This window comes from Pyrenophora tritici-repentis, chromosome 10, assembly GCF_003171515.1.
Source record: "Pyrenophora tritici-repentis strain M4 chromosome 10, whole genome shotgun sequence".
NCBI lineage: Eukaryota > Fungi > Ascomycota > Dothideomycetes > Pleosporales > Pleosporaceae > Pyrenophora > Pyrenophora tritici-repentis.
The window spans coordinates 1,011,700-1,035,432 of record NC_089399.1 but is presented as its reverse complement, the minus strand read 5'-3'; the positions used below and the strand labels follow the sequence as shown (position 1 = coordinate 1,035,432).

Here is a 23,733-nt window from a genome sequence, read left to right as displayed (position 1 = left end):
TTGCCAGTCGAAAACTTCATCAATGTTCTCAAGTCGTAATAACGGGCTTATTATATGACCGGCGCAAGATTCAGTGAGAGTGGACTTGGCTGAGAAGAACAGCGAATGGCTTGACCAGCCAATGTTTACACTCTGGCACAAGAAGCCCCTTATGGTCAGGTTGAAAATGGCAAAGATGGAGTGAGATGATCAGCGCAAAGGACACTCCTACACATATTCAACACATGACGTACATGTATATTCGTTGACCTCTAGCCCCAGCCCCACAAAGTCTTAATCGTATCACCAAAAGTTGCCTGACCGGCCTCTCTCCTCTTCATCCGAGCAACGCGTTCCTCGATGAATGTCTGCTCTAGTTGCTTCGTGACGCCGGTCTGTGCCTTGATCTCGCCTTCTACCGCCATCCTCTCAATCTCGCGCTCTTCCGGCGACATCTTCGCTAGCTTCTTCTCGTACTCTTTCCGCGCCTCTGGCCTGATCTGACTCCAAATGTCGTTGTCGTCTGAAACGCTCGACTTGCTAGTCTCTGCTACAGGAACAGTAGTCGATGAAGCAACACCTCCCATAGCTTGCGCGACGTTGCGTTTGGACAGGACACTTTCGAACTTGGGCTCGGGCCGTCCTTCAGCTTTGGCCTTTTCTATCTCTGCCTCTTGCTGCAGCATTTGCTGGTAGAGCTTGTCTGCGTGCATTTGTATCCGCTCGTCTTCCTCTGGTGTCCGCGCATCCATAGTCATGTATCCCAGCGCCTTGAGGAACTTGGATTGTATGCCGTAGCAGCGGTTGAACTTGCGCGACTCGGCGATGCACATGGTCCCTTTGGACCACCATGTTGTCGGATGTCTGAAGCACTCAAATTGCTCCATGTACTCTAGCGCGCAGTTCTCCATTGCTACACGCCCGATTGAGGCTTTCCGGTCATTGTAGGCGTCTACGAGGTCTCGTAATCGGTCTTGCTCTGACTTTCCGCGGTTGTTGAGGATGTCTTGCGGGGTGTAGTTTTTCCAGAGGTCGGCATATCTGCCGTCTTGGAATTGAGATTGTGGAGGTACGAATGGTTTCTCTGGTTGTGCTGGGGTCTGCGGTTGCGATTGCGTTGATGTCGGTGGTGCGGCGGGCTTTTCTTTGGGCGCAGACGGTAATGTAGGTTTTGGGCCCGTGGGGGCTTCTTTCTTGAGGAAGTCGCGCAGAGAGGGGTCAAGCTGGTCTTGCCCGTTCGCACTGTTGTCGCTGCTCCATATCCAGCCCATGTTCGAATTCGCGTGATTCGGTCGCTTTTTTTTCTCTCTTGGAGCGTGAGCGGGAATGTTGCGGGGATGGTGAACTGTAGTTCGGCAGTCGGAGCTTTTGGGACTAGCGCGTTGACATTGCACTCACAACACTGTCTCAACTCGATGACGCGACAGCAATACACTTGAACCTCAGTTGTTAGGATAGTCATCGTTATGGCGCCAGTTGGTAAGACTTCAACCCGAATGTTTTTGGTGTGTTTGAATACTAATCGGCTGCAGATCGCCGCGAACATCGACAACAGCGCGTGCGCGGTGCTGGGTATGACCATCTTAGGCTGACGCATATATGGCGATGCTGACTTCTACAGACCCTCCTCAGTGCAAGCATCTTTTGGATTCAACTTTGGCGCTCTTGCGGCACGTCCTGCCAAACAAGCCTCCCTTCCACCTCAACTATCGTCGCGTCGAACACCAGTCCAAAGAACACCACGTGCCACGAATGGCTCAGTACAGCGACACCGGAGCGCGTCAATCCAACGTAGCAGTTCCGTAAAGCGCAAGAGCACACCGCGGGAGGAGAATGTGACCCCGCATCTGGGTAAGAGGAAGCGGGGTTCATCGCAGGCGGAGCCAGGGGCAGATAATACAGACGAGGATGAGCTGAGTCCAGACCGGGAGGAAGTTGTGCGCTTCATCGAGAAGAGTAGGAGAATGGTTGGCACAGTTTCGCCCATACGCGAAGAGCGAGACAAGGTGCCAGATGAGCTGTCTATCTTGAACGAAGGCGCCAGTACTGTACGCGAGACGGTCTTCGCCAAGTCGACGGTGATGAAGCGCACACCTCCACAAGCATTAGCACAAAAGCGCATATTTCCTGGTAATACGCCGCAGCAGACGCCCATTCCCGACCGAGTAGAAGCACTGTCAGTGGCATCACGAAAATCGACAACAAGACGATCAAAGTCGACAGATCCCGTTCCTGCAACACCGAGTCTATCTGTGAATGGCCGCTCGAGAGTATCCTCCGTTTCCCGATCCGGAACCAATTTGGCTACCCCGATTGTTGCCCCAGCGGATGACGAGAGCGAAGATGAACTGTCACCACAACCCAATGAGGCTACACCACGGGTGGTCGGAAGTGAACCACGACCACAGCCCATGGTACAAGAAGACACGCAGATGGACATGGACGAGCTCTCATCGCCGAAGCAACAAACACCAATCGTAAGCCAGGAAGCGAAAACTCAAGTAGGCGAAAAGGAGCCTGTCACTGTATCACGACGAGCGAAGCGCGGTAGACCTCGTAAAGAAGCCACACCGCCAGAAGTCGAACTTCAACAAGAAGATAATGAGCCCACACCACAACCAACCAAACGCGGTAGACCTCGTAAAGAAGCCACACCACTAGAAGTTGAGCCTCAAGTAGAAGAGAACGAGCCTACGCCACAGCCGAACCAACGCGGTCGACTTAGAAAAGAAGCCCCAGCAACGGAAAGCGAACCTCAAGCAACTCCAGTCATACTCAAGCCAAAACCGAATAAGCGGAGCGAGCCAATGGCAGCAGTAGGTGGCGAGGCCGTAGACGAGCCTTCCCCTGAGCGCGAGAAAACACTGAAAAAACCTGCAAAACCTGCAGAACCTTTAAACCGGGAAGAAGAAGTAGAAGAAACGTCTACTGTACAAGAAGAGTTACCCGAGGACGAGGCGCCCTCTGCAGATGAGACGGAGATTATACCAAGGCCTGCGACGAAACGGCGCTCTCCGAAACAAGTGCCGCGAAATAAACCTTTGGCAGAGAAGCTACCACCTCGCAAACGTCAAAAGTTCTTAGGGCCGAAACATGCCATCTCCGTCATGCGCATCAAGGGGTCCGCAGTACGAGGTATCACAGTTGCAGATACTACGCGCACAATCTTGGAAGAAACTATCGATCATCGCCTCAATCGTATGGCTGAGACCCTGCAGACCTCACAAAACTCTGACCGACGCAAGGAACTGCGAAGCGAGATCAACCTTTCCCTGTCCTTCAAGGAGAGTTTGAATGAGAAGCTCTTGGACTTGCAGGACGCTAATGACGTCTTAAGTACCAATTTTAAGAAGACAAAACTGTTCAAGCGCGATAACGCTGAACTACGCAAGGAAATACTTGGTCTCCAGAACAACCGAGAGGAGATCGCAATTGAGCAGGACTATATACAGGCTCACTTCGAAGCTGAGAAGGCCAAAGTAGAGGCTAGGAATACGCTTAGTGACAATATGTTTGATATTGAGGCTGCGATCAAGAACGGCCGCGAGCAAGCGCGCAAGGAAGGAAGAGAAAACGAGGGTCCGGAAATCCCGCTAAGCATGCTACTGGAGACGGTAGGCAAGGATGTCGGCTCGCGTGGCGGTGGGCTTCTGGCTAATGTCAAGAGCTTCAATGGGCTTCTAGAGAAGGCTGCCGGCTGGCTAGAAGGAAGAGCTTGATGGCTCATGGTAGATGATAGGACGGCATTAGGTTGTGCATTTTTCGATACGATACCCGGCATGATCGCCATATTCGAAATGGATTTTTTTATTACTGCAACCTCTGTTCAATCCACTGATGATCGTGAGCTGTGATCTAAACTATCCGTCTCCTATGCCAGCACATAACAGGCTAGCGCAGCTGTTTGTTTTAGCGCTAGCGTTCCAGATGATCTGCACCTCCGCATCACGTTTGTCATGATGCATCATGACACCAAACTATCACAATATACTCATCCATCGCCAGTTCGATAGCTCAATCCAATCACATCTTTACACTTGAACAGTTCACTTACATTAATCAGATCCGGTTGTTTTCATGTTACTTTCACTATCATCTCCTCATCACGCATCGTTAAGCTTCACACCGTACATGTTTGTCTTGTAAGACTGAACGCCACCATTTCGATCTCCGCGTCGCTCTGTTTAAAGTTTTCAATCTTTCCTAGAAGAACACTTTCATTGGCAGGAGGAAAACGACACGTGGGAAACTGTGCTGCAAAAGTAGCGGTGTGTTGTGTCTGTAGAAACAATCTGTCTTCGAACTGTCTCTGGGGAAAGGGTCCAACTCATAACACAAATTTCACCACCGGACCCTTCAAGAGCGCTCGGGAAGCCCGGAACTATCTCAGGTGTTGGAAAAGTAAGTCGACTGACTTGAACTACTGGTGCCAGCCCCGATACCAGTATGACTCGCGCACGCAGCACCGTCGACACCGGTGAACCCGAAACACCGGCTATGGCCTCGTACGACGCGAGTCGACCGCCGACCCCCAAGCCTTCCACAACGCGTCTCTTAACTCCTCCGAGATCCCCTAGAAACCTCTCGAATCGGCTTTGGGTCCAGAAACAGCAGCGAAGGGTCTTCTTGGAACATCTGAAACGATGGTCTTTGGACCACGACTCGAGCACGTATTTTCAGGGAAAGATAAGTCTGCTTCCTCCCGATCCTGAAAGCCGGGACGAACTTGTGCTGGGTAAAGTTGTGCACTGCGTGCTTACCGACTCGGGATTTACGGATAGTAGGAAGATGGTTTCCATTAAACTTTTTGGGCCCCAGATGGTGGATGGTGAAACCAAAGAAAGAGGAACCAAAAGGCGTACGAAGAGCGAAAATATCGATATTTCCACCCATAAACTTGACCTTACGGAGTATCCAAAAGACACCTCAAGCCCAGTCGAGGACGACGGAAGCTGGCCACCACCCCAATCCAAATCTGTCCCGCCAAACAACTACTACCAACTTGTCATTCGCTGTGGTTCCGGCTGGGTCTCCGCACGCGACTACTTCAATAAACTCTACTTTACAAACTTACCGGCCAGAGTCTCGATGCTCCACACGGCGGACTACATCTTCGGCAAACGGTCTCAAGCCCTCGGACCGCTGCCATCTCCCAATGACACCGTCTCAATTCAGCCCTTGTTCCAGCCTTTTCTCCGGTTGCCTCCAGAGCTTCAAGAGATGATACTCATGTATGCCACCGGACTAACACGGGACTATGATTTGTGCCACGGTGCACTCTCCCGAACATCTGGGTCAGCCGAACCACCCATCAGTCTCTCCGGCATGTTTCGGATATCCCCACCCATCACCGCTACAATGCTACCTTACATCTTCCACCGCACAAACTTTCACTTTGGCCTCACAGGAACCACAAACTTCCTCTGGCAATGCGGACCCGGCAACCGCCGCCACATCCGACGTCTCGCTTTTCACTTCGGGCACAGTGCACTGCTGCATTGCATGAGATGGTTATCACCAGATGAACTATACGAACTTTTGGAACCCCCACATCAAAACTACACACAACCCGGTCTACCACGATTTTGGAGATGCCAGTTACGAGCGCTTGTGAAGGAAGTACATCTCCTCGAACTCACGATTGACGTCAAGGGAATCCCCCAATCGGAAATTGCAATGATGGTTAGAATAGTAGTGGCAGCGTTTGGCAGTGTTGAGCGCGTCAAGATTATAGAAACGAGCTTGCGCGGGTCTACCAAAGTGCTTGCGAAGGATGATGAGAAACTCGTGGGGTTGGGAGGCGAGTCGTGGAGGGAGATGAGTAAGGGGTATGTGGAGAGGTATAAGAGGCAGTGGCATAGCTTGCATCTCAAGAAGGGATTAGGAGAGATGAGCATGGAGGAGTTGGATGGGCTGATGGATAAGAACAAGGAGTTTTTTGATAGTTGATGTTTCATCGAATGGTTTTCACGGGTTTTATGAGAATTTGGTCTTGAGCATTCAAAATTATTAAGTTACAGAATTATGAGCCTTTGCAGGTAGCGTTCGGCACGGGAATTCTTGCTGTTCATTGGCCGTATTGGGGGTGTTGGGGGTCCATTTCTTGAGCAATTACACAGCACTGAGCGAATTTTTTTTATTCAGTGAACATTCAGCGTTGTCTTTCAGTCAAAGTGTGATGTGGAAGCTTGCATGGGTTTCCTCATGATGGTCTCAGCTGGGCTTCCATGCAGTACAAGTCTTTCCGTCAGATCCGAACATTACGAGAGAAAAATGTCAAGGTAGCACTCTGAAAGCTGTGCTATCTCATTACTACCACATCGCCTAGACTTTCACCTATCATTTCTACATTGCCTAGAGAGATTTCGGCGCTACACTATCAACTTTGAAGCAATCAAGATTCATACAACAATAATGTAACGGACACGCGTGGGGTATACGAATATGCAAGATTGGCAGAATCGCGGCGTAATAGTCGAGCCATATGCAATGCAAGTGATACGTACGTGTATGAGAGCACCGAGCTCAGTTACGCAACTTCATTAGGTACAGGGATACATGAAATCATACGGTGAAGGTGACATAGTAAGTAGACGCTTCAACATGGCAAAATGACGTACCTTGACTAGATACCTTGGTATCCGGAATCCTACGGAGATATTGAGCTGGTAAGCAGACGTTTCAGAGTGGCAGAAAGACAGGTTCTGAGAGGTTGAACAAGCGAATCGAATATAAGCAGAGCAGTGACTATGCATAAGCTGTAGGACAGTTAGGCTACAGCAATCGAACCGAATACGAGCTGTAGTTTTGTAGAGGCTTTGAGAAGGTCAGGGTGTGGAAATCGAGTCTAACATGAGTCGTGGCTTTGCAGTGGCTCTTGCATGGTTCTATGTTGGATCCGAGAGGATTAGAAGGCAGCAATCGAGTCTAGTATGGATCATGGCTTTCCAAGTAAGGGTTCCGAAAGGATCCGGCTACTTCAATCGGATCGGATACGGCTCTTAGCTTTGCAGAGGTTCTTGCATGCTTCTATGTCGGATCTGGGACGCTAAGGATACAGTAATAGAACTTCATGCGTAGCTTTGCGGGGGATGTTAGAAGGTTGGGCTACTGTAGTGCAATCGAATACGAGCCCCAGCTTTACAGACGCCCTTGCATGGTTCTATGTTGGGTCTTACATCCACTACTACTGAGACAGTATGTCACTGGATGATACGAGCTCTCAGAATCTGGGGGCGGGAGATTTAGTACTCTAGAATGGGCTAATTTAGGCAAACTGATGAAGGTGGAGAAAACGTGCGTGAACTTGTTGTATTGGAGCTACGGGAGAAGGGAGAATATCTATGGTGCGCGCACGGAGCAGCTGACTAATCAGTGCCTGGCCAATCAGAGCACGGGAAGCCTGATTCACCGTGAATACTAGTGAAGGCTCTCACCGCGTCTCGACACACCCCCACAGGACCTGATAGTCCTGCTCTATCCACCTTTGTTGTAGTCCTTTGTTTCGATAGTTGGAGTCGTAAGGCCTAGCTGTTGTAGATACCTGCTGTGGGCTTGTCGTTCAAGAGGTTTCGTGAGGCCGTCAGCAGCCATCTCATGAGTTCGTACATGCTCTACGTAGAGGTTGCCGTCGCGGACTTGATCCTTGATGTAATGGTAGTAGATATCGACGTGCTTTGTACGCTCGTGATGACCCTCTGAGTGTAGTAGCTGTATAGATGGAGCGTTGTCTCCGTAGATAAGGATAGGATGGGTATCTGTACCGTTGTAACCGAGCTGGTGTAGCAGACGGTACAGCCAGGTAGCCTCCTTAGCGGCGTAGGTAAGAGCAACGTACTCAGCTTCAGTTGTTGAGGTTGTAACTAGCTTTTGCTTGACTGACTTGTGACAGATAGTACCTCCAGCAAGTTTGAACAAGTATCCGGAGGTTGATTTGCGGTCCTCGCCGTCAGCAAATGAGGCGTCGCTGTAGCCATGTAGGTGTAGCGTAGGATTAGTGTTGTTCTTGTTGTCATCGTATGATGTCGCATACATGGTGATAGGCATGCGTGCGTGTGGAGATGTAGCTCGATAGCTCATTACAAGAGATTTGAAGGTCTTGAGATAGTCGATGATCTGGATTGCGTACTCGTAGTGTTGTTGAGTTGGATTGCTCATAGCGCGGGCGAGATAGGCGACGTGGAAGGATATATCGGCTCGCAGTTGGGTTGCTGGATACAGCAGCTTGCCAATAACCTTTTGGTAGTTCTGAATTTGTTGTTGAGTTGCAAGATCAGTTGGAGATCGCAGCTTCAACTTGAGTACTGAGGTATCAAGCGGCGTGTAGCGAGGGAGCGCGTGTTGACGACTATACTCCTCTACAAGCTTGTCGACATATGACTCCATTGAGATCTCGATGAGTCGGGATGGTCGTGAGCGTCGGATCCGGAGACCTAGGTAGTGAGAGATTGGTCCTAGATCTCGACACTTGTACTTCTTGTATACAGCCTCTTTGATCTCCTTCATGCGTTGCTTCGTAGCTGTGATGAAGATGATATCATCAACATACGCAAGGATAAGACTGCCGTCTAGGTGTTTGAAGACACATGGATCTGACTCTAAAGGATCTAAGCCGATACCCTTGAGATAGCTCGATAGCTCATTGTACCAGAGGCGTGGTGAGCGGCGCAGGCCGTACAAAGCTTTGATAAGCTTGGCTTTGCGTCCGTCTGGCAGGCGGACATAGACTACTTCGTCTTTGTCTAGTTTACCGTTGAGAAAGGCGGTAACAACGTCTGCTTGCTCGCATTCTAAGTCTTCGGTTGCGACAAGGGCGAGAAGGACTTTCAGTGTAGTTGCGCGAGCTACTGCAGCGTAGGTTTCGCGCCAGAAGTCGGTCTCCTGCCTATTGCCACAGACAACCAGTCGAGCCTTGAAGCGCTCGAGTTGTCCATCGTCCTTGACTTTGTATTTGTATACCCACTTAGTAGGCAGGGCGTATACGTCGGGAGGGATCGTGGTTGTGGTCTCCCATGTGCCATTCTGGTCGAGTGATACGAGCTCTTCATCTTCAGCAGCGATCCATTGCTTGCTGTATGGATGAAGGCGTGCTGCCTTGCGTGTGGCAGGCTCAGGCGGTAAGTCTGTTGTTGTTGCCTCTGTAATTGCCGTAGCAAAGCAACGAGAGACTGCCGCGTATCGGTTGGGCGGTCGAGTGATGCGACGACGTCCATCGAGTATGTTACGGGCATCAAATGATGCACTGATCTCGTCGTGACGTGGAGCGTTTTGGGATGTATCCCGACGCTGAGGTGTTGCTCGAGCATTAGCAACCTCGTTAAGACTGTTATAGTTGTCAATGTCCGCGTCAAAGTCAAAGCTAGACTGCGCTTCAGCCTCTAGTCCGTCAAATACATAACCACTACCTTGCTCCGGGAGAGAGACTTCATGGTGTGGAAATGAAGAGGGATCTAGTGCTGGCGGTGGATCTTGGATATAGAAGCATTGATCCGGTTTGGTTGTAGCTGTGTCTTCTTGGACTACAGCTTTGACGTCGTGTTTAGGCCAAGCAACACTGCTCGTACGGTGTATGGACTGTGTGACTGGATCCCACATAAGGTAGATCCGTGATCCTTCTCGACCGACGAAGTACATCTTGACCGATCGTGGTTCGAACTTGGCGCTCTGAACTCGTCGCTGTACTGGTTGATGGACGTACCCAGCTTCTCCGAAGGTGCGGAAGGAGCATAGGTTAGGCACAGGGTTTGCAACCTTCATGTGCTCAAATAGCAGCTGTCTTGGTGTCTTACTGTCTAGTACAGCAGAGCTGACGCTATGGTTAAGGACGTCGATAGAGTACTGGGCTGCGTATGGCCAGTATGACTTAGATATGTGAGGCGCCGCCAAAATCATTGTGCGTGCTCGGACCTCCACTACGTAGTTGCTGGCTTCAGCGACTCCATTCTGGTGGGGTGTATAGGCGGTGGAAGGCTCGGAGATGATGCCTTTGTCCTTGAAGTAACGCCCAGTCGTCTGGTTGAGGAACATGTTGTCGTTGTCCATGTGAACGATCGACACTCGAACGTGGTGTTGAGTTTCCATCTTGTCCAGGTGTTGTATAAGCTTAGATGTGATTGCTGCTTTGCAGTCTGTGAAATCAATCCAGCGGTATCGTGAGTAGTCGTCGGTGTACAGTATCCAGTAGCGCTCACCGTTGACACCTTCGGGCGTCACTGGTCCAACGATATCGATATGAATACGATGGAGGAACGTGGTTGAGCGGGCTGGAGACCGTCGTGAGATCTGCTTCTTCGATTTGGATAACATGCAGGCCTCGCATGAGAATGCCTGTGTTGTAGTGAGACGTAGGCCGGTGGTGTTGGCGACAAGAAGCTTAAGAGCTTTGGGGTCGGCATGGCCAAACAGCTCATGGAGCTCTTGGAGAGTAATCTCGCGATAGGGAGCGAGTACACCTGTTGGGTTGGTGGTTGCGGCGGTTGCAAAGGCAAACGCGCGAGCTGCCTCAAGCTCTGTGTTGGCGAGGAGGAGCGTAGGGATCTTGTCGATCTCAGGTGTGAAGGCGATCTCTTGTTGTGATGGCATGAGGTACAGCTTGCTGTCCCAGCCGTGGTAATAGAGATTTTTCGCTCGTAGTTTAGAGTGGGAGAGGACTGATACAAACATGTCCGGAGCGTATAGCACGTTAGTGAAGGAGACCTTGTTGAGTACACCTTCTGACGTGACGACAGTGATCTGAATGGTACCTACCTGCTTAGCAGTAATAGGTCCGGCTCCAGTATTAATTGTAGCAGGAGCAGTGTCGTGTAGAATTTGGAACTTGCTGCGATCATTGCAGATGTGATCGCTGCTTCCAGTATCGATAATGAATCGTTGTTTGAAGTTAGAGGTCTCCTTGGTGAGACTCTGTACCTTCTCTGACAAATGAACCGTTGTAAAGGCAAAGCCTTCAGCATTAATAGCTGCGGCGTTGGTGCTAGTAGGCTGTTGTTTGCCTTGTTGTTGAGCTTGGCGCTGACGCCAGGCTTCAGTGGCGAGGTGAGGAAAGGTGTACCAGCAGTTATCACCTCCTCCAGTATGGTTGCAGTCGCAGTGCTTGCAGTATGGGGAGGTATTTGTAGGTCTCTGAGTCGCACCCTCAGAACCTCTACCTCGTCCGCGCTGGGCTCGCCCATTGCCTCGATTGCCGCGGCCACGGGTGGCGCTTCTGTTGGCGTCGTTGTTATCACCAAGAGGCTGACTGCGGTTGTTGTCACCCCCAGAAGCTCGGATAGACGTGTTAATGGTCTTGATTGGGTCGTCGCGGCGGGCCTCGTCAATGAGCTCGCTGCACATGCGATCGACGTTCAGAGTAACGTTGCGGCGCAGATCAGCGCGGCGATCGCGTCCGTAGTCCGGGTAGGCGTTGTTGATAGCAAGAATGAACTGATACACTCGAGCTTTGTTAGATAGCTTACAGTCTGCGATGACGTCAAGCTTTGCAAGTCCTGCTTTAAACTTGTCGGTGAAGTTGGCTGTAGAGGGGCAGTCTTGAGCTCTCAGCTTGAAAAAATCTGCCCAGATAGTACACTCTTCAGTGACGCCTTGTTCACGATAACGAGCTGTAATAGCTTCGTACTTCTGCCTCACTGTGGGCAGGTTCATGACGTTGTCCCATACTGATCTTGGTACTGTATTGAGTATAGCCAAGGTGAGAGACGATTCTCGGGAGTTGTAAATACGATAGAGCTCATAGTCTTTGTCGTACTGTGTAGTAACTTCTTTGTTGTGGGCTCGTACGCGTTGCTGAGCGTCAAGCAGAAGTTGTGGCGTGTTGAATGCCGATGACGTAGTTGTCGGTTCAGTTTGATAGTGAGGTGTTTCTGGGTATGTGACCATGTAGCTGCCGTCGAGTAGACCTCCGATAGAGTGAATATTTGCGTACAGCTTCAATGCTGCTTCCCAGTGGTAAGCGTTGCTACCATCTGCTTGTAGCTTTGGGATCGCGTCCATCGCTGTGGATGGCGCCATCGTGACTTTATCGTCGTCGTCGTCGCGCGAGTGACTGATGTTGTGTTCAACTGATCGGTTCTGCTGCTGCGGAAATCGCACCTCTAGAGCACTTTATCGTGATAGAGGAGGGCTCATAACCTGATGAAGGTGGAGAAAACGTGCGTGAACTTGTTGTATTGGAGCTACGGGAGAAGGGAGAATATCTATGGTGCGCGCACGGAGCAGCTGACTAATCAGTGCCTGGCCAATCAGAGCACGGGAAGCCTGATTCACCGTGAATACTAGTGAAGGCTCTCACCGCGTCTCGACACAAACGATCATCAAGAAGAGGGGTGCACACTCTTCTCGCAAACTCCCGTTGTATCTGGGGTAAGCGACGAGTCATGTTCTTGTCACGTCAGTCATGATCGGTATCACAGCTTTGTCTATTCCAACACGTCGATCAGTCTGGGCACTTGAACAACTCGCTGTACATATGCATATCTCCGGCTTTGCAGATCTAATGTTTCGGTGTGTTTTTTCGGCGTTTACTAGACTAGCGCATACAGGAGCGTCGATGTTGGTATGTTGGAGCCGAATTGTGCATGAAAGTTGCAGGTCATCGTCATCTTGTAGTCTGACATGTGGGTCATGGCAGTTGTTGGTATTTGTGGGTCAGACGTAGGGGACATTGTGAGGTTGAGGACAGGGATTATCGATGGTGAGCGAAATGGTGATCCACGTGGTTTCTTCAATCGAAGCTGACATCGCGAGGCTGGAACGAAGACGCTATTTTCTCGGGCCTTCTCTATACAACGTCTTACTCTACAGTACATTTACTGCGCCACATTTGCTCCTTTGTCATTGTCGGCATCTTCGGCAAAAGTGGCGCACGCGTTATCGAGGATTGTCGAATGGTTCACGTCGCGTGTTTATTTTTGTCCAAACGCGTCCACTCTGTGTTTACCCCACTATTAGACGGTCAGCCTCAGCCATTGAACATGACATCTACCCGCAAGTGTAACCTCGACAACAACGACCGGATGGCCAGCGATAATGATTCTATCAAATGTAAAACATGCGCCAGAGTTCTCGCAACAATCGCGCCTACTGGCCTGGCTGCAACAGCCTCACCGGGAACGAGCGAAGGTTGCGACACATGTCAGCAGTTTAGCACGCTTTATGATGCTGTGCAGACTGCGGACATGGACTGGACGACATATCAAAACAAGCGCGATTCCATCACAAAGTCATTTGCTCGGGAGAACTACAAGAGAGCGCACATGGAATTTCACAATTGGCTCATGACTGTCGAGGTGCCTACAGTATCCAAGAGACGAGATCACGAGACTTACACGGATGAGGACGAGGTCGAGCAGCAAGACCAGGGCACCAAGCGACGACATTCGCATTCACCGACCGTCCAGAAGTTCAGCGATACCATAGAGATGCCCGATAGACTTGCGCAACACCATCACAATATATCGCTTTCTCTCCGTCCATCGCCGAAGAGATCGCGGAGCATGGTATCTATATCAGGGCGCAAGCGACTCAAGTTCTCGGAGACAGTTGAATTTCCTGCCAGCTACCGGAGTAGTGAAGAGTATCATCGGCCCAGTGAGACATATGTTCGAGGCAGAAATGCGCCACCCGAGGGATCAGAGTATATGGATACGAGCGGTTCTGGCCAGACGTTTCTCAGGTTTACACAGATGAAAAAGGTGGGCGCGAAATGGGTTGAGTTGAGCGAGGAAGAGCTTGTAAAGAAGAAAGAGGGTGTGAAGGTTGCGGCAGAGAAGACGAAAGCGCAAGAGACGAATGGTGATATGGAAGGCGACTTGGGAAGGGACCAACAGACGTTGGCAAATGCTCGCACAACCAGATCAGCACGAAGAGCCAAGGAGACATTGGGCGCTGGACCGGCACAGATAAACATGACCGCAATCACTCAGGTTCGAAGTAGGAAGCCACGGAAGCCCAACGAGACATTGCTCGATGGAACATTGGACAGAGCCCAAGATGCTCCTAGTGATGTAGCTACTGCCTTACCCATACCCAATACCCACTTCATCGCGCGCGAAAGTCCAGACGCACCGGAAGATATCGGAGCCGGAGTACAGCGCCTAGAACGACAAACCTACAACGATTCAGAAAAGACAACCACCGAGACGAGGCACAATGGTGGAGCGAGCGATGCGGATGTCCAAGAGCACCACAAGGGCACTTGTAATACTAGCATAGTAGCTTGTCAGGGAGATGCGATTCATCACCGTACAGGAAATATCGTGATTGAAAGCGATATGCTGCGGGCTGGGCCAATGGGAAATGCATCTTCATGCACAAGCTGGGAAGATGCCTACATGGCGTTTGCCACTACTAGTGATCGCCCTGCAGCGGCGCAGATGGTGGACGAACAAGCCGCCTCAATCGTTCATGACGACACAGCAACCATGTCCAACACAGCCGACAATCAGGACTAAATCCACTCTCCTGAACGTCATTACGGCACGTCCGGAGGCTTACTGTCGGGCATCACTGCAGAATCCTCAAAAGCAGGAACAACAGGCTTTGAAGATGAGGCTGTCTCGACTTGAGCCACTCCGCGGAGCGGGAACATGCGCTTCCAAGAGCTAAGCACGCCCAAGCCTCGCGTGACATTAGAATCCCATGCCCGCAGACCCTTTCGCAGCGGCTTTTAGCGACTGTTCGTTACCAAGTTGCAGGACCCTGATCTCGCTCCCAGTGCTCCGCGGTGTCAAGGTCTCCAACGCTAGACGCAGATCCGGGAGAGAGATTCGGGATCGACGAGGCGGCAGAGGCAGCGAGTCAGAGTGCCGAGTGCTAGAGATCTAGGTAGCAACTAAGGTAGCAACTAGACAGTAAACCGACTCAGCATCCAGCATGGTGAATTTGAATTCATGTACAAGTGTTGATGGGAGGGCTGAGGTGTAGGGGTCGCATGGTGTAGGGCTACTCGAATTAGCATATGCATGGCGCGTGCGGATACCTGTGGTATGCCTAGCAGCGCCTGTCCCGCTACCGTGCCGTGCTTTACATAGTTCGGCATTTGATGCCGTCGCACCTATCAGCCAGCGGAACAAACCTTCCGGGACTCTACCGTACTCCTTTGCATATTACGTACTGTGTGACGGACAGCAATTGCGACGACTGGTGTGTGCGAAGGATTCTTTGACGTAAAGACATGTCTTGGAAATGACGATTTCCTGCGAGAATGTTTATCCTGATCAGCGCAATTGCACAAGCAAGATAGGCGGTGCCGCGTATAGAAGTGCGGCCAACCTTGGCCATGCACACCATAAGCGGCGCCCATCTTCTTCCTTGCATCCGGAGCTACTGACAAACCCCATGTGGTCAATATCGTTCCGAAGGGGCCCTAAACTAGCAATATGTCACGTCATAATGGCGTGAGGATACAGGGACCTGAGGATTGGTCTCGGAGACAATAAATCGATGGAGCCCCACATAACCATGGTCGATCTGGGGCGCTTTGGTTGGTGTGACGAGCGAGCTTGTCGGTTGGCTATGTCGATTCGAGTTTCTTGTTACAGTTATGGGAGCAATTGGCGGATTCGGAATTGACGGTCCGGAGTGGGTAGAGAAGGTTGAGAGAGAGTTTGAAGTTGTGAGTAGTCACGACATGGACACGTCTGTTCCAGTGTACTGTCAAATGCCGGCCATGATTGACTTGTACAATCCGGGTCCGCGATGCCAGGTCCCTTGTACGTGCTTATGCGCGAAATTCCCAGAGTTTTCCCGACAACGATGCTGGCTCACGTGTCTTGGAGGCTTCAATGCCCTTGTCGCGGTGATGCAGCTCCATGTAGTCAGGAACGGGTGTGGCGATCATGGTTATTATTTCCAGTGGCGTACAGGCGGGGAAACACTACCCAATGGAGTAGGATTGATCTTAGCGGAACGGCCGTTCCAGGAAGCGACATGGAGTGTAACGTGAGATTTTCTGCGTCGTGTGCCGATAGCCGGTAAAGGTTGTTTGTGCCCCTGCGGGAATCTGAGCTTGTCTCTCATGCTTGCCTGGTTTGGTCTGGACTTGTCGACCATGCGACCATGGGCATGCCGCCTATGTACATGGTATTTTGGCGACCGGATCGTATAAGAGTCGAGATATATGGGGGAGGCATAGGCAGTGGGCAAGAGGACACTGTGAGTTTTGTTCGGCGGGTTTGATCTCCGTGCGTCGCTCCACAGGCGACGAATTTGCTCACAAGTTCCTTTAGGGCCCATGGCATGTCACTCTTCGCTGGCCTTTGTTTGGAAGGTATCGAGATGAAGTGACGTCGGTCCTCGCTCGCCCTTGAACAGAATTGCGACTGAAGCTATCAATTCATGATACCGCATCAAGCATCACGTGTGCTCGGTAGGTGTCATCGACGACAGAGCCCAAACCCAAAATGGGGGCAGCACTACTCAGGACACAGGGTACGCGATACTCGCCCCTGGGTTGCATTTTCCTCACCGGTGCCGGGCTATCTCGAAGAGCACAATTCTGGCCGATACATGAGGCCGCCTAGTCACGACAGGTGGAAACTGGTGTCGCTCGTCCTGGCCAGATGAAACAGCTCTCGGGTCTAGGTCCTGGGACGCTGGGACGCTGGGGCGCGGATGCAGGATGGGTTGTGGAGCTCTCGCCTACCCTTGCACTTCTCTATCAACATTTGCCAACGTTGAGGCTCCGCAACAAGGGCTACCACGTGTCGTTTGATGACGAATACTGCCACGTCAACCTAGCTTATCCCATCGTCTACACGCGACAGACGCTGAGATAGAAGAGGCCTTCAGCTTGGCGCTGTGCCATGTCGGATTTACGTACGGTGCGGTCAAGTGCGGTGACGTCACAGCCATGTACTGCTAACCATGCGCCATATCAGCTGCAATACTGTACGCCAACTGCCCAACAGCCGTTTATTTGGAACGCCTAGCAGGTCCCCCGCTCGCAAAGTTCCGTACCTTGGTGGCGTGGCACATGTCAAGCAAGGAATGTGACTGCACGCACAGGCCACCGGTTCTATTCTTCCACGGCTCCTCCATCTTATCCGCATCCAGCTGGCTGGCATGCAGGAACCACGCGCAAAGAATTGCCCATCAAAGCGGCCCCAGGGAGATTCCGCCCGTTGGACTCCAACCTCCTGACACGTGCATCTGCCTCGCAACGACGTCCGTCCGCTGCCCGTACAGGGTATTCCGGTCAATACGGGCGTAAAAGGTGCCGAGCATGGCTTGCTGAGCACGCAGCGCTGAGCTGCCGAAGCTCGGCTATAATGGCATCCTCATGTTGCTTCGCGAGTAGCGTGGCGGCGCGTATGTGTGTCTACAAGTCAGGTGCGACTAAAAGAAATGCTCTGAGAGGTCGCTGAGGCCTGCCACTGGCGCCGAGTATGTACGGTGAGGACATGGCTTAGTGTGGACTCGCCTTTCTCACCTGCAGACTGCAGTGCGGAAAGTGCCATGTGTCTGGGGCATGGACTAGAACTATGTACTGTACAAATCCAGTACGGTGTACAGTACTGGTACGGTGCTTTCCGCCATCTTTCCGCATCTTGCTTGGTCTCGGTATCCCCGACTATTTCGCACCATAACTCAACCTCTCCCAGATCTTCAGCCATGGCCACGCACAGTCTCCACATATCCGCTTTGCCATGAGCGCTGGGTAGAGACTAGCATCGGCTCTTGATCGGCGGCCAGCATCTTTGATACCCGCAACGTAGAGTACGCGTGCGCCTAAAACATGTCACAACAAAAGGCTGGGCCCAACTCCCGGCCACGACGCCCACGTTATATGCACGTCGTTCACCATGCATTAAACCACCTCATTTATCGCAACCGCAAAAGGGGTAGTCTGCCACTGAAAGCACGTCCTTGTATCGTAGCCATCCGACACTGGCCACACGTGTCTCATCGCGCATTGCGACTCGCCATGTCACTTGACTTGATTGATTTCACAAAGCCAGACCATGTCGCCCTCCCACCACAAGCAAGACACGGAACTGCCGACTAGAATCATCACCTCACCCCATGCTCCGCACATGGACATGGCATCAGCAACTGCGCATACAGTTAGCCGATGGCTAAACCGCGGAGCCGCACACATGCACACTGCAACAGGCAACCCGAATGCCCACACCATTTTCTCACCCGCTCGCTAGCGGAATGCATAACAGCCTGCAGTAGTCTAGACTAGGCGCCGTTAAGCCTCACTAACCTGCAGCTGGAAACCTTCGAGAACAAGTTGAGAGCTGATACAGCTGCTCAACATATAACACTGCCATGCATAATAAAAGCCTCGCATGTGTATCCGCAATGTACTGTAGCTTTGCTGTGCGAAATTTGGGCCGCAGCCACCGTCCAGTCAAGCCAAATCACCGTCTTGGATGTCTTAGTGCAGTTGCAGCAGCGTTGCGGTGTAGTAGACCCGTGGGACGCCCCCATGCTCGTATTTGCAGCCATGCTTGCAGGGGCGGAGCATCCCATCTGAAATTCAATCTGGCATGATTATGGCGTCATAGATGCAACTCCCATTCGCCAGCAAGTCGCGCAATTACAGGTTTGCGCAAACGGAGTCCGGTTCACGGGATAGATCATCGCACCAAGCATATCTCTGACCCAAGCGCCCCTAGCCACGGGTTACTAGGATAGAGGCTAGAGGCTGGGATACCCCATCTACTATTCTACGACTCGTTACGAGGCCACACCCTCCCAGCCTCCCTCGTCTCTTCCCGTTCCCTAGCAACAAACCCTAAATCTGTCGCGCTATTCTTGTTGTTCCCACCCCTCCCCCCTCCCCATGGGGGCCAAGAACGAAAAGACGGCGTCACCATATAGCTAGTAAGAACAGTACGCGTTGTTGTACAGTTTTGTACGCCAGAGCATGTCACCGACTAACAGCATAGTAATCTCACCATTACCCCTCGGTTGTTCTTTAATAGTATCACCGGCAACTTCGCGCGAAAAAAGCCTGATCCGATTTCATCTCTGTGCCCATGCCCCCCCCATCCCACCCACACCCACACTCACACTCATCCGGAATCATGATATGCCGATCTTCGTTGCGCCGAAGCAACGCCCATTGCACCGCGGACAAAGGCCCCGAGGAACGAACCGCATAATCCCCCACTTGCCGGGGGTGGTTGGTTCAACTTGATTGGCTGAGTGTCACTGTCAATTGGAAAGTGTGGGTGTGTGGGCTTGCACACTCTCTCTCACTCACTTCGCTCCTCTGACAAGCCCAGCAAACCACAACGACCTGGTCAGACGAACCCATATACGCGTTTGGCTGACAGGCCCTCTCCTGCTGCGCTTCGTGTGCGTCATACGATTTCGGTTGGGATACCCCGGCCGTACGTGGTGCATATTTGTTTTAATCCGTTGCAATAGCGATTTTTTTGGCCCCCCGATATGCAGGGCAGCGCCGCACCGCTGCTTGGTGCTGCTCATGCTTCTAAATCGTGCGCTCACAAGGTTGGTGTTGCGTAGGTAGGGTAGGCTGGTTAGGACGTTTGGGCCTCTGGCTCGGTCACGAACCGGATCCGCATTGGCGGCGAATAAACTGAGAGTGGGGGAGGCCTTTTTTTTCTCGCTCTGCCCATGTCCTTGCCTTTGCTCTACGCAGTAAGGTCAAAACACCCGGCCCGTTGTAAATATGGTGCACGCACACCACACACGCTTACTCACTCTCTCGGTTGCAAGTTGCCGCATTACTTCTCGCTAAGCTGGGCGTATTCTGGCACGGTGGTCTGGGGGCTTGGTTGCTTGGTGACCTTCGCCCTGGTCCCGAACACTCGACTTTGGGTTGCGTGTGGGTATGGGGTAGCGTCGGAAGCTATTCGGATACCGCGGCACGCGTTGCGCTCTGCGCTCTACGCTCTGCTCTCTGCTCTCTGCTCTCTGCTCTCTTTGATTCACCTTGCTTAGGGGTCCCGCTCTCGGTCTAACCCTGGCCCTTTTGCTGTGTCAAAGTGTTGGTGATGTGCATCGTGACTTATCTATTCTAGCGCATGAATCACGAATCACGACACCTGTCAAACATGTCAAGTATGTAAGTACAATATACGAGGATTTAGCTTCTTGATTTGGTTTGTACCATCATGGTAAAAAAGAGAGGGTATCATAAGCTTTCTAGACCAACTAAACTAATAATGATTAAAAGTATTCATCCTCCCTGTGCGCCATTTGCTGCCCGCCCGCTGATAATGCTGCGCTAGATGCAATCTCGGTCTAATGGGCGTTGGTATTTTGCCTATCCATCTTGTTCTCTTCTAAGCCCACGGCTCGTGCACCAATCCTCGTCAAACATGGCCGTAAGTGATGCCATCTCGCTTTGCCCTCGGACGGGACGGGATACTGGGCGGCGATCAGATCTCGTACGGCCCCTTGGCGGCTGCAATTCCCAACCTTTACAACTGATCGCCGGTGTCCCGAGTGTCATTGCCGCCCTGGCATCCGATGTGCGTTGCCTGTTTTTCCCTCTGAAGTCATAGCGTCAGCGCCGCCATAGACTGAGTCTGGGCGCACGCTACTGGCTCCCCGAACGGTGTCGCGTCAAAGCTGGGACTACTCTTGTACTTTGTTGCTGCTGAAACAGACCCGTGGGTCAAAGGTGGTTGACACGTGTGCGGGCTTGGCTTGATAATAAGTGTACTATTCTTGTATCGCCGTTTCGTAACGGCACTTCTCGAGTGTGGTGATGCCTAGGTTCGTGTGCTCATGGCACAAGGCCGTCTGCTTCTTGGCCTTGCCACTGTTCGAAAAGTTGTCGTATTCGATAGTCCGTAGCCCAGCCAATGTCAGACTCAATGTCCCGTAGCAAGTGTAGTACCACCTGGCGCTCTCGGGGATCGCTGAGGCACTGACCCGCTGTGAACAGGGGTTGCACAGAATGAATCCGAACCGCTTCGTCGGATCGCGCAAGTGATATGCCCACAATCTCACGGCTGTGCTTCTGGCATGTGGCCAGGACCGACTGATACGAGTTCATGCGCGCAACCACTGTGCTGCCTCCCTGGGTCGATTCGTGTGGCTTGTTCATAAACAAGAGAATCTGCGACATGTGATACGTCTGCATAGTCGAGGCGCACATTGGAATTGAGTACCAGACCTCTGTAAACAAAGACGCATCGTCGCAGTTGTGAATCTGGATGGGGGTATGCGAAGGTGTAACCCTGGCCGAAGGGTTGAAAGTGACTGGCAGACCATCGTGCCAAACCTGGAACTGCTTCCGAAGATTGAACCAATAGTCGAGGAGGGTGCGTTGTGGTACGTTTGCCCAGGACACTCCGGCTGCATTGGAAATCTCGTCGCCGGCCGCCATGAAGTTGACTAGCTTCGCCATGAGCCATACAAGCGCATTACAAATCAAGTCTTCTTTCATCATCGCTTCCCCTTCTTCCGGGTATCCGCTCGCCGTCGTGTTGCTGGGCATGATATAACCTTGTTCATCGATTAGCAGCCCGGCTTCTTTCCACAACGCTAGACAGTCGGTATCGAGTCTAGTCCTCGTCTTGTTGATGACTGTACCACGTTAGTGTGACATGTCTGCAATGTCACTGGAGATTAACTTACAAGCTGCCAGCATGTCTTGCCTAGCAATGTTCCAGAAGGTCGCTCTTCGGGCTTTGGAAGTAAAGTTGAAGCTAGCCGACGGTATGCTAGAGGGGGGAGTCGGCAGTTGGAACGGCATAACGTGCTCCTGGGACAAGACCAAGAGAGATTTGGCGCCGTTCAGGTGCTTCGCCCACTCGGATACTGATGTGTCCAAGAACTCGTACACGCAAAGGATTGCTGATGCGGCTAGGATTTCATCGGTGCTAGAGACAAACGACGTGTTGCTTGAAGTTCTTCGTCGTTTGTGTGTTGGGCCGGGGTACCCTTGCACGAAGTCATGGCTTTGCCGTCGGAGCTCACACTCTGATCCATCGGGAGAGGAGGCAACATCCATCTTGAGAGCGTGCAGCAAAAGCGTCACAGCGGTATCGTAATACACGGCTGCTTTGTGTTTCCAATCAACTAAGGGAGCGTCAGGGTATTGTTCCATCCGAGCTTGACGCGTCACACTACCTCCCATGACAGGCTTTCGTCCTTGAACACGTGCAAGAGCCTTTGCGGCGCACGCAACGGCTGCGTACTTGAGTAATGGATTCTCACGTGCCTTGACTGGAACGTAAGAGGCGAAATAGGTACCAAGATCGAACAAGTCCATCCAATATCCAGGGCCTTCGGAGAACCACCGAAGAAGGAAGGCAATCTCATGGTCGTCTTGGGTCGGTGTCCCGCCGTCTGACCGGGGGGGCGACCGTCTTGAACTTGAAATTGAGACGGAACGAGGGATGTGGTCAGCAGAGTCATATGGCGAGTTTAGCCGGGGATCAATTGGTGGCGAGGCTGTAGAGGCGGCATAATCGATGACGGGATGCATGCGTCGGTTACATAATGATAGAGGAGGAGAAATGGGTGTGCCGACTGCTGATGTTGGAGGTGATTGCATCAGGGGTGGGAGAGATTCGAGGTCAGGTGTGTAGCAGTAAGGAACACTGGTATGGCCTAAGTCGGGTCCCATACTCGACGGTGTGCTGGTCACTGACTGGAAGTTGCTGTGTGTACGCCATGAAGCTACTGAGCGGGCTTCAAAGGGTCCTGGAGAGTCTGAAGCTGCCGACATGGAGTCAAAGTCTGGTGTACCAGGATCCAGGTATGGGTTGGTGGTGTTGATGAAGGTTACTGGACATGGATTAAGCGAATGGTAAAGGACAAGATAGTGTGAGACTCACCATTTTTTGGTATGTCCATCCAGATGGCATTGTCATCGAAGGTGTTCTTGTAGGCGTAGAAGCCTTTCAGAGAGTTCTCGTCTCCCAAGTCTTCGCCGTTCATCGAGGCATTGTGCTGGTGACGGAAGACAATGCCCGAGCTTGGGACACATTCTCGAGAGGCCTTTGTGCATTGCCCGCACACGGGTTTCTTCTCATCGCACTTCAGCTTCCGCTGACGGCAGGTGAGACTGTGTGGCAAAGGTCAGGACGAGGACTCAGCAGCATCAAGGTAGGTGTCGACTTACCATCCAGTTCGTGATCGCATTTCAGGGTGGTGCCAATGTGTGGGTCTATTTTCCGAAAAGCTTAAGATCTCAGAACCTCGTGCCGAGGGAAGTGGGTAAGAAAAAGCATCCACATGAGTCGGCGAGAGCTGCCCTATATCTATCTCAGTATTCAGGGCGATAGAGCGTTTGATACTCGATGGTTAGATGCGGGGTCTAGCATGGGTTCGCGCCAGTTGCGGATCCACCGTCACCATGAGCAAGGTTGCGAAAATTGACGAGAGGGATGGACCTGGCCTAGTGCATCAATCTGAATCGCACTCGGGCTGCTCCAGTTAGCTGGAGTAGGAGAACCCAGACTTCAGCGCCCAGGGACCGTGAAGGGCCCGCGCGCACGCCAGGTCGCGTCAAGCGCCGCAGTCAGCCGAGTCATGGCCGAATTGCACTACGCAAATCACTTGTAGACGCTGCAAGATGCACTGGTGGACGCCTAGCCGGAACATGGACGCTAATGTGCGACTTTAGTTAAACTTTTCTCCTGGTCGCTGCGCACTTGACTAGGGATCATGGTCGGTCCGTTTGTTGTGGCTACCAACGCATCAGGGGCCCTGTTCCCTGCCTTGTTCATAACCGGAATGACACTTCCTCTATCCTGCCAAGCCTAATCAGAACCTATGAGAAATTTCGGAGATTCCTCCATGGCCTGAGCGAGCTTTACGAGG

The 23,733-nt window shown here is 51.9% G+C and overlaps 7 protein-coding genes across 7 annotated transcripts; 4 read left to right on the top strand and 3 right to left on the bottom strand.

The window, feature by feature from the left end:
• Positions 1–251: 251 nt before the first annotated feature.
• PtrM4_042180 (uncharacterized protein) lies at positions 252–1,250 on the bottom strand (the record flags this gene model as incomplete). The annotated part of the gene is made up of 1 exon (XM_001942452.2): positions 252–1,250. One exon carries the CDS (start codon positions 1,248–1,250, stop codon positions 252–254), a length of 999 nt encoding a protein of 332 aa, XP_001942487.2.
• A 195-nt stretch (positions 1,251–1,445) lies between these two features.
• On the top strand, positions 1,446–3,698 carry PtrM4_042170 (DUF612 multi-domain protein; the record flags this gene model as incomplete). The annotated part of the gene is made up of 3 exons (XM_001942453.1): positions 1,446–1,458; positions 1,512–1,551; positions 1,601–3,698. 3 exons carry the CDS (start codon positions 1,446–1,448, stop codon positions 3,696–3,698), a joined length of 2,151 nt encoding a protein of 716 aa, XP_001942488.1.
• A 727-nt stretch (positions 3,699–4,425) lies between these two features.
• Positions 4,426–5,928, top strand: PtrM4_042160 (uncharacterized protein; the record flags this gene model as incomplete). Its single annotated transcript, XM_001942454.1, has 1 exon — positions 4,426–5,928. One exon carries the CDS (start codon positions 4,426–4,428, stop codon positions 5,926–5,928), a length of 1,503 nt encoding a protein of 500 aa, XP_001942489.1.
• Positions 5,929–7,455: 1,527 nt separating this feature from the next.
• PtrM4_042150 (rve multi-domain protein) lies at positions 7,456–11,985 on the bottom strand (the record flags this gene model as incomplete). Its single annotated transcript, XM_066104441.1, has 1 exon — positions 7,456–11,985. The coding sequence occupies one exon, from the start codon at positions 11,983–11,985 to the stop codon at positions 7,456–7,458; it is 4,530 nt and encodes a 1,509-aa protein (XP_065959005.1).
• Positions 11,986–12,947: 962 nt separating this feature from the next.
• On the top strand, positions 12,948–14,426 carry PtrM4_042140 (uncharacterized protein; the record flags this gene model as incomplete). Its single annotated transcript, XM_001937464.1, has 1 exon — positions 12,948–14,426. One exon carries the CDS (start codon positions 12,948–12,950, stop codon positions 14,424–14,426), a length of 1,479 nt encoding a protein of 492 aa, XP_001937499.1.
• A 2,109-nt stretch (positions 14,427–16,535) lies between these two features.
• PtrM4_042130 (uncharacterized protein) lies at positions 16,536–16,751 on the top strand (the record flags this gene model as incomplete). Its single annotated transcript, XM_001937465.2, has 1 exon — positions 16,536–16,751. The coding sequence occupies one exon, from the start codon at positions 16,536–16,538 to the stop codon at positions 16,749–16,751; it is 216 nt and encodes a 71-aa protein (XP_001937500.2).
• Positions 16,752–20,683: 3,932 nt separating this feature from the next.
• On the bottom strand, positions 20,684–23,052 carry PtrM4_042120 (C6 zinc finger domain containing protein; the record flags this gene model as incomplete). The annotated part of the gene is made up of 4 exons (XM_066104440.1): positions 20,684–21,489; positions 21,541–22,695; positions 22,746–22,975; positions 23,033–23,052. The coding sequence occupies 4 exons, from the start codon at positions 23,050–23,052 to the stop codon at positions 20,684–20,686; spliced, it is 2,211 nt and encodes a 736-aa protein (XP_065959004.1).
• Positions 23,053–23,733: the final 681 nt, after the last annotated feature.